Here is a 15026-nt window from a genome sequence, read left to right on the forward strand (position 1 = left end):
AACAGTAGCAACGCTCATTCCCCTCCCACCTGAGGATCTGTCTTTTTCATTCATCTATTTCCTGTGTTTGAGGGGTGCAAAATCCACCTGTCACTTAAATCTCACTGGATTGATTCTTTTCACTTTATTGCGACTCTTTCTTACTCTTGCTTTGTGCCTGTCGTTTTTTTTCTTCCCTTTAACATTACAACCACAGACGTGTTTGTAATGACCTGTCAAAATGGAATATATTGTTTTTCCGTTGCATCTATAACAACGCTAAAGCTTCGTCAGGGATTTAATGCATGGTCTTGGAAGTTACATCACAAGAAAGAGAAGAAAGGTAACATTATTTTGATGTGTAGATTTTTTTGCCCAATTGAAAAAAAAGTAATAATTTAATACAGTTGAAATGTTTACAAATGAAATGTGCTGAAATCAACACTCAGTTCATAGTGCTATTATGTCTGAACTCGCAAACAATGTTGTAACGTGTGGGCTGAGAATCGGGAAGCAAGTTCAGGGAGTGAGTGGTTTAATAAATAAACGTAACATAATACCAAACAAGAAAACACAAACAGCACACAGACATGACACTGGAACAGAAACAATGACGACTGGGGAAGGAACCAAAGGCAGTGACATATATAGGGAAAGTAATCAGGGAGGTGATGGAGTCCAGGTGAGTCTGATGACGCTCAGGTGTGCGTAACGATGGTGACAGGTGTGCGCCATAACGAGCAGCCTGGTGACCTAGAGGCCGGAGAAGGAGCGCACGTGACAAATGTATAGTATGAATAGAGTAGGAAAGTGTATACATTCACTACTGTAAGTCACTCTGGATAAGAGCTCTGGATAAGAGCATCTGCTAAATGACCAAAATGTAAATGAAAAATGTATGTATAGATAGATGTAATATAGAGTCAAGCGTGTTGATTTTTAATCTGATGGTATACTGCTATTGACACACTTGCTGAATTATGCAACAGAACGTGGTGAGTGCAGGTAAGCCTAGACAGAGCAAGTTGTTGGTGTTTGCAGCCCTGTTCCACCCCTTTATGTTAATTTATTCATATTGAAAATACACCCAGTGTGTTTATGCAAATTAAGCATACTTAAGCGTACTTTATTTTAACACAAAATATTTTCACAAATACCTGATACCATTAGAGCATGTATATTAATGTAATACCTGTATTCCCACCAAAATCCCTAAACTGTCCGTGCCAGTAACATGTTTTATGTGCTATAATTTAGTCAATATCTGATTGATTTTAAAATTCAAAAGGTTTGGAGTATATTCATCCATTGTCCAACGGTTGCATTCATTAGAATTGCTTTTACAACCTCTTAACAATTTTGCTGACAGTTGCTACGTTACAGTCTTTGGAAGAAGTGGAGGAGACTGGATAAGCAGCGTAGTGTCCAGGCTATTTAAGGTTCTGGAGCATGCGTAACATATCAAGGCTATTTTCAGCCTAATTGCAAGGAGTCCTCTTGAGGAAAATGGCCTTAGAGAGAAAAACGGTGGAAGGGACGTCAACGGAGGCAATTCCTTGAGGCGTGAGGAGAGTGTGTTTGTGTCCTCCTCCACCCATACTTCCCCAGTCTAAGACTATTTTTGCATGGACAAGATGAACACATGCTTTTTTCTGTCTGAATGAGGAGGCAAACAGGGATTGAGTAATAACTCTGTTTTGCTAATGCAATGTGATGTATTACCAGAGCAAAGAGCACACGACTGGAGCATCTAATGACAAGCCCGACCCTCCCATACCATATCTTAGACCCCCCTTACTGATTTAATGTTGATGGGGGTTGGCAGAGGGCTCATCCTTTCACCTCTCCTCAGCTATACTTCTCTGAGGCTCTGCTGTACGCATAGGCCCGAGCCAAATGAATGGGGGAGCCTTCAATAGGAGGCTGTGTGCACTGTGCAGGGGCTATGCACGTCGAAGGAAGTTCTGCATGAACACGTTTGCATTGTAAGAAACTTGGTTTCAATCTGCCCATCCCACCCCCCATGCCAAGCCCTAATTGGATCAAATTATTATTAACTTTTATTTAACTAGGGAAAAACACATTGAGACCTAGGTCTCATTTGCAAATGTGCTCTGGGAACAATACAGAAAATAACATTTTATACAATTTAAAACACCAACTTAAATAGCAAATATTATATACACAATAAACAATCAAACATAAGACACATTTATCATTATAAAAATCCTTAGCCTTTCAACTAAACTGACCCACAGACAACAACACATCCAAATGAAATGTTACTTGGAGATTATTACACATGATAAGGGCCTGGTAGGAAAAGGATGATTTGCCCAACTCTATGGATACATGTGGAGTCTCCAGCATTAACCAACCCTGTAATCTAGTGTTGTAATCCGAGACAGAGTCTCTGAATAAGTAAGGTGTGATCCACAGTGTCGAATGCCTTGGACAGGTCAATGAAGAGGGCAGCACAGTGTTTCTTCGTATCTAAACAATTTATGAGATCATTTAAAATCATAGAAGTAGCAGAGATGGTACTATGACCTGGTCTGAACCCTGACTGTTTTACTTTCAGAAAAGATGTAGCAGTTAAAATAGCAGTATTTTTTTTTTCTTGTTCATTTTGCTATTTGCCTCATGACTCCTGCATGCTTTGTTGACTATTAACTTTCTTGTTTACCCTACCGTGGGACAGACTGTTCGGGACTCTGACTCTCTATTGGTTACACAGACTTTTGGCCCCCCATCCTATTCTATCCACCTCTCGCCGGCTTTGTATTCATGTTACCTGCTGAAATTGCTGTATAATATGATCCTGTTGCCATCTAATGCACATTCTCATGTCATACATCAACACTGCAGAGCTTTCCCTGTCCTCTGCTGTGCCTTGATTGTATTACTGTTGATGATATCTGGAAATGTGCATGTACACCCTGGCCCATCTACTGTTGCTAGCACCAATTCTGACTTGTGCTCTGATATCTGCTTCACTGATTTCTGCTCTCGTAAAAGCCTGGGTTTTCTGCACGTTAACACTAGAAGATTATTACCTAAAATGGATTGAAAGTGTGGGTTGACAGCTCCAATCCAGATGTGTTGGTCATTACTGAGACGTGGTTAAGAAAGAGTGTTTTGAATAATGATGTTAACTTCTTTGGGCTGCAAGCCCGACGTCGGTACACTTATGACAACAGCCAGGCCAAGTGCAGGGCGCGAAATTCAAAAGATATTTTTTAGAAATATTTAACTTTCACACATTAACAAGTCCAATACAGCAAATGAAAGATACACATCTTGTGAATCCAGCCAACATGTCCGATTTTTAAAATGTTTTACAGCGAAAACACCACGTATATTTATGTTAGCTCACCACCAAATACAAAAAAGCACAGACATTTTTCACAGCACAGGTAGCGTGCACAAAACCAACCTAACTAACCAAGAACCAACCAAACTAACCAAGAAACAACTTCATCAGATGACAGTCTTATAACATGTTATACAATAAATCTATGTTTTGTTCGAAAAATGTGCATATTTGAGGTATAAATCATAGTTTTACATTGCAGCTACAATCGGAAATAGCACCGAAGCAGCTAGAACAATTACAGAGACCAAATTGAAATACCTAAATACTCATCATAAAACATTTATGAAAAATACATGTTGTACAGCAAATGAAAGACAAAGATCTTGTGAATCCAGACAATATTTCAGATTCTTTAAGTGTTTTACAGCGAAAACACAATATAGCATTATATTAGCTTACTACAATAGCCAAAAACACAACAGCATTGATTCAAGCCAACAGTAGCGATAACGAATAAACCAGCAAAATATATTAATTTTTTCACTAACCTTCTCAAAATTCATCAGATGACAGTCCTTTAACATCATATTACACAATACATATATTGTTTGTTCGAAAATGTGCATATTTAGCGGCACAAATCGTGGTTATACAATGTGAATACTAGGCAAAATGCAATAACAATGTCCGGAGAAATCTTGGAGGCACCTAATCTAATCAAATAACTATTCATAAACGTTACTAAAAAATACATGTTGGACAGSAAATTAAAGATAGCTTAGTTCTTAATGCAATCGCCGTGTTAGAATTCTAAAAATAACTTCAMTACGACATCCAMCTTACGTTATMGCGAGAGAGCGCCCAAAATCAAAGCGGAAAACACAACGACACATTTTCCACAGAAATAGGAAATAACATCATAAATGGGTCCTACTTTTGCTGATCTTCCATCAGAATGTTGTACAAGTGGTCCTTTGTCCAGAACAATCGTTGTTTGGATTTAGAATGTAATTTTTCCCTCTCGAATGAGCAAGCAAAACTTGCCAAGTGGCGCGAAGCTGTCCATCGTGAACAAACGCAAAGAACGGAACACGCCAAAACTCCCGGAAAAAATTCAATAATCTGATTAAAATATATTGAAAAAACATACTTTACGATGATATTGTCACATTTATCAAATAAAATCAAAGCCGGAGATAGTAGCCGTCTATAACGACAGCTTTTCAGAAGGCAATCCCCGGTTCCTTCTCGCGCCTTCCTGAAAACAGGAAATTGGTGTCACGTCATGCCAAGAGCTCTTATTCGACCTCAGATCAAGCTATACACTCCATTTCTTCTCTCACTGCTTATTGACATCTAGTGGAAGGCGTATGAAGTGCATGTATACTAATAGATTTCAAGCAAAAGATTAGGTAGGCCCTGGAACAGAGCCTCGATTTGAGATTTTTCACTTTCTGACAGGAAGTTTGCTGCAAAATGAGTTCTGTTTTACTCACAGATATAATTCAAAAGGTTTTAGAAACTTGAGTGTTCTATCCAATAGTAATAATAATATGCATATTGTACGAGCAAGAATTGAGTACGAGGCCGTTTGAAATGGGCACCTTTCATCCAAGTTACTGAATACTGCCCCTGCAGCCCAAAGAAGTTAACCTTTCTGGCTATAACCTTTTTTGGCAAGACAGATCTTCCAAAGGTGGGGGAGTGGTAATCTTTACCAAGGATCAACTTCAGTACTCGGTTGTCTCCACCAAGTCTGTCCCCAAACAATTTGATTTGCTGGTTTTTAAGCATTAAACATTCAAATAACACTTTGTTGGCTGTTGTGGGGTGTTATCGTTCTCCTTCAGCGCTGGCCTGTACCCTACCTGCTACGAGACCTAAACTGGGACATGCTTAAACCACCTGACCAAGTCCTAAATCTTTCTCAGATTATTACCAATCACAAGGTATGACTCCAAATACCCAGAAAAGGTCACTCTCCTTGATATTATCCTCACAAATAACCCTGATAGGTACCAGTCTGGTGTTTTCTGTACTGACCTTAGTGATCACTCTTTTACAGCCTGTGTTTGTAATGGTTGCTCAGTGAAACGTCCTGTCCTGATTTGTCATAAACACTTGCTAGAAAACTTTAATGAGTAAGCCTTCCTTCATGACCTGGCCTCTGTAAAATGGTATAGAATCAGCTTGATCCCCTCTGTCGAAGATGCTTGGACCTTCTTTTTTGATGTCTTCAGTGATATTGTTAACAAACACGACCCCATGAAGAAAATTAGAATTTAAAAAAATGTTTAGCCCTTTGTTCAACTGTGATTTTACAGAGTTACTCCACCTCAGAGTTGCACTTGGCGAAAGGCTCAGCACACGCATACTCATGGTTGAATGGCTCTCGTTCAGGCAAATGAGAAATAAGTGCACCCAGGCTATCCGAAAGGCCAAAGTTAGTTACTTTAAGGAGCAGTTCTCTCTCTGTGGGTCTAATCCCAAGAAGTTCTGGAAAACGGTTAAAGACCTGAAGAATAAACCCTCCTCCTCACAGCTGCCCATGTCCCTTAAAGTTGATGATGTGGTTGTTACTGACAACAAGCACATGGCTGAGCTCTTTAATCACCACTTCATTAAGTCAGGATTCCTTTTTGCCCACTCAACATTTCCTCATCTCCCGCCCCTTCTAATGCGACTAGACCCGATGCTCCTCCCTCTTTTTCCCCTGCCCTGCTACTAAGTTTCTCCCTGGAGGCGGTCACTGAGTCTGAGGTGCTAAAGGAGCTCCTTAAACTTGACGCTAGGAGATCAAGCTGATCCTAGCTGTTATAGGCCTGTTTCTTTTGTGCCCTGTTTATCTAAAGTTTTGGACAAACTTGTCAATAATCAACTGACTGGCTTTCTTGATGTTTATAGTATTCTCTCTGGTATGCAATCTGGTTTCCGCTCAGGTTATGGATGTGTCACTGCAATTTTAAACGTCCTCAATGATGCCACCATTGCCCTTGATTCTAAGCAATGTTGTGCTGCTATTTTTATTGACTTGGCCAAAGCTTTTGATACGGTAGACCATTCCATTCTTGTGGGCCGGCTAAGGAGTATTGGTGTCTCTTTGGCCTGGTTTGCGAACTACCTCTCTCAAAGAATTCAGTGTATAAAGTCAGAACATCTGCTGTCTCAGCCACTGCCTGTCACGAAGGGTGTACACCAAGGCTCGATCCTAGGCCCCACGCTCTTCTCATCCATTTATATGCAGATGCTGAAGTATAACAAAACAGCCCCCACAATGTTTTTATCATCAATTTCTCTCAGCCAATCATCAGTCATTTATTTAAGTGCTGTGCTTGTTGAATGTCCTTCCCTATAAGCATGCTGAAAGTTTGTTGTCAGTTTGTTTAATATAAAATAGCATTGAATCTGGTCAAACCCATTTTTTTCTTAAAGTTTACTAATGGTTGGTAACAGGCTGATTGGTTGGCTATTTGAGCCATTAAAGGGGGCTTTACTATTCTTAGGTAGCGGAAAGACTTTTGCTTCCCTCCGAATACACTTTCAATTAGGGTTAAATTGGGAAAATATGGAAAATATGAGTGGCATAATTGCTGTTCTATCCAAGATGTCAGACCCCGGTGGTATGTCATTGTTGATAGAGAAAAAATTATAATTCACCTCTTCCTCAATCACTTTACAGAATTTGAAATTACAATGCTTTTCTTTCATAATTTGGTCAGATATACTTGGATGTGTAGTGTCAGCAATTGTTGCTGGCATGTCATGCTTAAGTTAGCTAATCTTACAAATTAGAAAATCATTAAAGTAGTTAGCAATATCAGTTGGCTTTGTGATGAATAAGCCATCTGAATCAATGAATGATGGAACTAAGTTTGCCTTTTTTCCCAAAATTGAATTTAAAGTGCTAACCAAAGTGCTTTTTACTATCATTGTTTATATCATTTATCTTTGTTTAATAGTGTTAATAGTTCATTCTAATTTTTATGCAGTTTAGTCATGATTTCCCAATAATACGTTTGCCAATCGGTTGTGCAGCCAGACTTATGAGAGTCAAAATTGAGCTCAGGTGCATCCTGTTTCCATTGATCATCCTTGAGATGTTTCTACAACTGGATTGGAGTTGATTTGGAAAGGCAAACACCTGTCCATATAAGGTCAGTTGACAATGCATGTCAGAGCAAAAACCAAGCCTTGAGGTCGAAGGAATTGAACACAGAGCTTGAGAGGATCTGCGGAGAAGAATGGGAGAAACTCCCCAAATACAGGTGTGCCAAGCTTGTAGCGTCATACCCAAGAAGTCTCAAGGCTGTAATCGCTGCCAAAGGTGCTTCAACAAAGTACAGAGTAAAGGCTCTGAATATTTATGTAAATGTGATATTTCAGTTTTTTTTTTATATACATTTGCAAACATTTCTGAAAACCTGTTTAACAAGTTAGTCCATTTTAGAATAAGGCTCTAACATAACAAAATGTGGTAAAAGTCAAGGGGTCTGAATATTTTACGGATGCACTGTATAATTCCAAAACACAATCTTGTTGATATGCATTCATACACATTTGCATGTTAAAATGACTTGGTGGTTGTATCAACAATTGCATCAACTTAGATTGGATTTTAAAAAATATATACAAGCATATAATGTGATACCAAACACACTTTCAATGTGTTATGAAGATTATTAGGATTGTTTGTTAATTTATATATTGATTTATTATTTCTGTGTGTCTACATCTTTGCAATGCTGTCGCTGACAAGGAAAATAGACTCAAAGTGTAAAACTACTCTGCTTCAAGCGATCCTCGCTTTGCAGACGTGCTGCTTCAAGCGATCCTCGCTTCGCAGACCTATTGCTTTTACTTTCGGGTATAGCATGTCTCATAGATCATGTGAGTTGTTAAACAGCGACTCACGTTATGGAGCCGTTACGGTGACGTGGCAGCTTTGGTTTAGTTTGACCGTTACACTACCTATTACTCTGCACAAGGCGCTGTCTGTCACTGGCTTACTGTAATTTTTTATCAATCTTTTCTATCTGCCTTTAACCCCACCTTCCTCCTTTCCCACAGGGGGAGCGAGGTCCAGACGGAAGCCCAGGTGCCAAAGGTTATCCTGGCAGGCAGGTGCAGTAAATCCTCTGGTGTGCTGTGACTGTTATAGTAGGGTCAGGCTTGACTGGTACAGTGGGGTCAGGCTTGTCTGGTACAGTAGGGCTAGGGGTCAGATTTGACTAGTAGAGAAGGGTCAGGGGTCAGGTATGACTAGTAGAGGAGGGTCAGGGGTCAGGAGGTTATGCTCATCTAGAGTAGGGTTAGAGGGTTCAGACCAGCTCTTGACTGGTGGATTAAGGATGATTAAGTGTTAACAGGTTGTACCTGTGCAGGGGAGAGTGAATGGACTAGAGCTATAATGCATAATTATGCGTATATCACAATTCTGCACATCTACACAAAGTGCAGGACAAGAGTTGTTGTCATGTAAATCATGCCACAGAGTCAGTTGAAGAGCTATAGTAAATCTTCCTAAGAATAAATGTTTTGACAATAAATTAAGAGACTCGTTTAACTACGTACTTCAAACCCAAGTCTGCTTCAGTCACAGCTGCTTTCCTGGCATCTACTCCTAGGATGGGTTACTGTGTTTCTAGAAACTGCTACACTAGAGGAAGTCCTGTCTCTCCCTGCTGTTAATCACCCACCGACTCATAAATTCCCAATTGACAGACTCATAAAATTGCACACAGACGCACGTATGCACGTATGCACGAACGCACACACACATAGTATCACTGTGATAATTGGTTGTTTTTTTATCTTAACCACTAATTGTGTTTAACCGTTCAACTACTTTTTCTCTGTCTTTGTCGTAGGGTTTGCCAGGTCCCATAGGAGCCATTGGTCCGAAAGGCGCTCGGGTAGGTGTACCCTTAATTCCCTCTACCCCAATTATTTTCCAGTGGAGCCTGACTTTCTTTAGCAGTGCTATAGCCTGGACATTTGAGTCATACCCATAAACACCACACTGAACGCTGTTGTCATGCTTACAGGTCGTGATTTGATCAATTCTGGAAAGAGGCTGATGTTTTTATGTTTACTGTATGTCTTTGGTTTTCAAGGGCAATCCGTCTCTGTCTTCTATGCATCCGGCTTGACCCAGATTTTACTACTCTCTGTTTACAGTGGATAGTGTCTCCAGTCTGCAGCAAAACACACTCGCTTGCCAAGAGTTGCTTGATCAAAGTTATTGGTTTTGTCTGCTATCACACACGCACACACACACACACACACACACACACACACACACACACGCACACACACACGCACACACACACACTGTACTTCTGCCTTTTCCACATAAACAGTTGTCTAACTGTATACAGCCACCACACACACACACACACTCTCAGTGATGTGATGTTATGTTGCGCTTCATTAAAGACCCTTTATCAGCTCCCATGGCTGTTCCAAAACAGGCCCTGCCCCCACCAGCTGGAATTTCCTGTTTAAAGTAGTAAAAAGAGGCCTTCCATCCTCTCCTTCTCTCCATCAGCAACCCCCATCCCCTGATCTACCACACAACCATCTCCCTGTCCTATCTACATCCATCCCTTACCTACCTATAACTACCACCGTATCTATCCCCTACCTACAACCATAAGCTATGCATCAACCAACTCCCTCCCAACCCCTGGTTCACACATCTACCCCTTATCCCATATTTACCTTCAAGTACTTACCTACCTATAGTATACTACAGCTACCCCGTCAATTACATCTAACCACCCTGTATCTCTGATCTACCCTGTCTGCTACTGTGCCTCACAACCAGCCCCTGATCCCCTAGCTACAACTAACCAACTGACTACGACTAACCACCACTATCGCTTAGCTATAACCATAATCTACAAACTACCAGCTATAGGACTCTATTTTTGCCTAGCGTTAATGCACCCTCTTTGGTAAATGTGACTTGTAAAAGCTAGCGTTCTGCTATTTTCCAACCCTGGCACCAGGGTTGGTGATTGACCTCTTTTATATCAGCTCGTTTTGGCTGAGGTGGGAAGGGTGATGTATTTGTGGTGTGTCCTGTAAATCCTGTGTGCCAATTTCAAGCAGCGTAATTGGTGATATTTAAGACTCACCGAAAGCTGTTCTTAACTGTAACTCAATTGGTTATGGCATCAATTTTGCCAGCGGAGGCACACAGTAGCTTAATCAGAGACAAGATGGTGCTGATAGAGATGGCAGCTTCGCTTCAAGTCCTTAGGAAACTTAGTTTTTTTAATGTATTATTTCTTACATTGTTAGCCCAGAAAACCTTAAGTGTTATTACATACAGCCGGGAAGAACTATTGGATTTCAGAGAGACTTCAACTTACCAGCACTACGACCAGAAATACGACTTTCCCAAAGCGTATCCTTTGCCTGCATCTCCCAGGGCATTTGAACTGATTCCAGAGGCCAACCTGAAACAACGCCGTCAGAGGAGAAGGTGCCGGCGCGGTCTTCTAGTGAGACTTTGGATGTGCGCACACCACCCACTACTTCCGAGTATATTACTCGCTAATGTCCGATCCCTAGTTAACAAAGTCGACGAAATTAGGGCAAGAGTTGCTTTCCAAAGAGATATCCGGGATTGGAACATACTCTGTTACACGGGGACATGGCTAGCTGGGGACATGCTATCGGAGTCCGTACATCCAACAAGACTTTCAGTGCATCGCGCCGACAGGAAAAAACATCTCTCTGGTAAGAAGAAGGGCGGGTGTGTATGTTTCATGATTAACGACTCATGGTGTAATTGTAACAACACACAAGAACTCAAGTCCTTTTGTTCACATGATCTAGAATTATTCCTCACAACCAAATGTCGACCATATTATCTCCCAAAAGAACTCTCCTCAGTTATAGTCACAGCCGTGTATATCCCACGCAAGTGGATACCAAGACGGCCATCAAGGAACTTCACTGGACTTTATGCAGACTGGAGGCTGCCTATATTGTAGCTGGGGATTTTAACAAAGCTAATCTGAGAACAAGGCTACCTAAATTATATCAGCATACCGATTGCAGTACACGAGCGAGTAACACACTCGACCACTGCTACTCTAACGTCCGCGATGCATACAAGGACCTCCCCCGCCCTCCTTTTGGCAAATCTGACCATGACTCCATCTTGTTGCTCCCCTCCTATAGGCAGAAACTAAAACAGGAAGCACCCGTGCTTAGGTCTACCCAATGCTGGTCTGAAAATCAGATCCACGCTTTAAGATTGCTTCAATCACGTGGACTGGGATATGTTCCAGGTAGCCTCAGACAATAACATTGACATGCTGACTCGGTGAGCAAGTTTATAAGGAAGTGTATAGGAGATGCTGTACCCACTGACTATTAAAACCTTCCAATAACCAGAAACCATGGATTTATGGCAGCATTCGCGCAAAACTGAAAGCACGTACCACTGCATTTAATCATGGCAAGGCGACTGGAAACATGACCCGAATACAGTGTAGTTATTCCCTCCGCAAGGCAATCAAACAAGCAAAGCGTCAGTATAGAAACAAAGTGGAGTCGCAATTCAACAGCTCAGACACGAGACGTACGTGGCAGGGTATAGAGTCAATCACGGATTACAAAAAGAAAACCAGCCCCGTCGCGAACATCGACGTCTTGCTCCCAGACAAATTAAACTTCTTTGCGTGCTTTGAGGACAATACAGTGCCACCCACATGGCCCTCTACCAAAGACTGTGGGCTCTCATTCTCTGTGGCCGACATGCTAAGGTAACTGAACTAATTGACTATCGCCCCGTAGCACTCACTTCTTTCATCACCAAGTGCTTTGAGAGACTAGTCAAGGATCATATCACCTCTACCTTACCTGTTACCCTAGACGCACTTCAATTAGCTTATTGCCCCAATAGGTCCACAGATGATGCAGTCGCCATCACACTGCACACTGCCCTGTCCCATCTGGACAAGAGGAATACCTATGTAAGAATGCTGTTCATTGACGACAGCTCAGCATTCAACACCATAGTACCCGCCAAATTCATCATTAAGCTTGAGACCCTGGACTTCCTGACGGGCCGCCCCCCAGGTGGTGAAGGTAGGAAACAACAGCTCCACTCCGCTCATCCTCAACACTGGGGCCCGGGTGCATGCACAAGGGTGCATTCTCAGCCCTCTCCTGTACTCTCAGTTCACCCACGAGTGGCCATGCACGCCTCCAACTCAATCATCAAGTTTGCAGATGACACTACAGTGGTAGGCTTGATTACCAACAACTACGAGACCGCCTAAAGGGAGGAGGTGAGGGCATTCGGAGTGTGGTGTCAGGAAAATAACCTCTCACTCAACGTCAGCAAAACAAAAGCAATGATCATGGACTTCAGGAAACAGCAAAGGGAGCACCCCCCTATCCACATCGACGGGACAGCAGTGGAGAAGGTGTAAAGTTATGTTCCTCGGTGTACATAGTACTGACAAACTGAAATGGTCCACACACACTGACAGTGTGGTGAAGAAGGCGCAACAGCACCTCTTCAACCTCAGGAGGCTGAAAAAATGTGGCTTGTCACCGAAAACCCTGACAAACTTTTACAGGTGCCGAATTGAGAGCATTCCAGTCGGGCTGTATCACCGCTTGGTACGGCACTGCACCGCCCTCAACCGGAGGACTCTCCAGATGGTGGTGCGGTCTGCACAACGCATCACCGGGGGCAAACTACCTGCCCTCCAGGACACCTACAGCACCCAATGTCACAGGAAGGCCAAAAAGATCATCAAGGACAATAACCACCTGAGCCACTACCTGTTCACCCCGCTTCCATTCAGAAGGCGAGGTCAGTACAGGTGCATCAAAGGTGGGACAGAGAGATTGAAAAACAGCTTCCATCTCAAGGCCATCAGATTGTTAAACAGCCACCACTAGCACACAGAGGTGACTGCCTACCTACAGACTTGATATCATTGGCCACTTTAATAAATGGAACACTAGTCACTTTAATAATGCCACTTTAAGAATGTTTACCTATCTCGCATTCCTCATCTCATATGTACAGTTTATACTGTATCTCTCACTATCTATTGCATCTTAGCCGCTCTGTCACTGCTCATCCATATATTTTATACATATGTATTCTCATCCCGTTCCTTTACTAGATTGTGTGTGTTAGGTTTTGTTGTGGAATTGTTACATATTACCTGTTAGATACTGCTGCGCTGTCGGCTCTAGAAGCATACGCATTTCGCTACACTCGCAATAACATCTGCTAACCATGTGTATGTGACCAATAAAATGTGATTTGATTCAATAGCATATAATCAATACTGGACATTATTTTTGTCCGTGCAGCTTTTGTGAAAAGCTTGGACTCATTATGCCCATCGAATGAGCATTGTCAGTGACAGTTGGGAATCTGTTTATGCACTTCGAGTTATTACAATGGGCTGCTTATTGTTTTTCCTTTATCAATTTGTTAACAAAATGGATCTTCCACTTTCGTCTGGACTTCACTGTCCTTGATGCCGAATCTATTTGTAGCCTCGGCTATTTGCCTGTTCATTTGTTTACCTTTCACGTGGCAACGTCACTAACAGGCCATATCAACGGTGATGGTAGGCTAATCTTCTTAACGTTTGGGCAATGTCCAATTGTCCATGGCTCGAATATGCAATATGTGTAGATCAATATGTCCATGTTGAAGCCAATTTAAAAAAAAAAAAAAAAGAGAGCAGATCACAATACTTTAGGCAATGGAGGCATGTTCTGGTTGGACAGTGAGGGCCTCAACACAGCCCACAACTTGTTTATGTATGAAATCACCCCCCCCCCCCACATTCCAGTTGTGAATAGCTCAAATATTACTGACAAACCCCACCGAACTATAACGCTAGCGTAAAGATATACATTCATTAGGTTTGTTAAAATAGAGCACATTAAAAATGCTACATCTCAATCAACTCCTGACCTACTAGTCTTTTCCCTATGTACCCTTCACTTAACCCATCAGCTGTAACTGAACCAGTATCAGCACTCCACATACTCCACTGTCTTATAGAAAACATTGCTACTGCTATTGCTGCTGTTGTTCTGGGACTTGTTCTGTTTTGTTGCCTTAAACCCGCTATCAACAGGCCGATTGGTGTCATCTTCAGAGATCCCTGGCGTGGAGGGTATGTGCCCTTGGACTACATCGTGGAAGCCAGCACCATGCAGTCCATGGGCATATACACTTGCCTCATGGCTTAGTTCTTCATGGAGACCTGATCCATCAACCCTGGAACCTTCAGACCCGCAGCACTGGACTCCTCAAACTCTCACACTATAATAGATTACTTCGCAGTCACTGAAAATGGAATTCCTCTACCTCTCTCTCTCTCTCTCTCTCTCTCTCTCTCTAGGGCTTCATTGGAATCGCGGGCCTTTTTGCCTACCTGGTGCTGATGGCAAAAGAGTACGTTTGTTCTTTCTTTAACTTACCGCTACACACATCCAAATACTCAACAACGTCTGTAATGATTAGGCCGGACTTTTTCCTGACCTCACCAAACACTTCTTGTGTACAAGAATGGAGACAACTCTGACTACCTGTCCCAGTGGTGACTCTGATCTTCCCTCCCTCTGTTGATTTAAATGTGGGAACTGCCTCCAGCGTGCTATCAGGCTGCATTGAGTAAGACAGTGCGGGAGTGTTGGTGATGACTCATTGTGACCCCCCCCCCCCCTCCTT

The 15026-nt window shown here is 42.1% G+C and overlaps 1 protein-coding gene across 1 annotated transcript in view; it reads left to right on the plus strand.

Moving 5' to 3' along the window:
- LOC111961212 (collagen alpha-1(XXVII) chain B-like) overlaps nucleotides 1-15026 on the plus strand; it is a 210349-nt gene that overhangs the window by 52638 nt on the left and 142685 nt on the right. Inside the window, 2 exon segments of the mRNA XM_023983294.2 lie at nucleotides 8363-8416; nucleotides 9163-9207. Of these exon segments, the coding sequence (XP_023839062.1) occupies nucleotides 8363-8416; nucleotides 9163-9207 (99 nt within the window).

The sequence above is a fragment of the Salvelinus sp. IW2-2015 genome, linkage group LG4q.1:29, assembly GCF_002910315.2.
Source record: "Salvelinus sp. IW2-2015 linkage group LG4q.1:29, ASM291031v2, whole genome shotgun sequence".
NCBI classification, from domain to species: Eukaryota; Metazoa; Chordata; class Actinopteri; order Salmoniformes; family Salmonidae; genus Salvelinus; species Salvelinus sp. IW2-2015.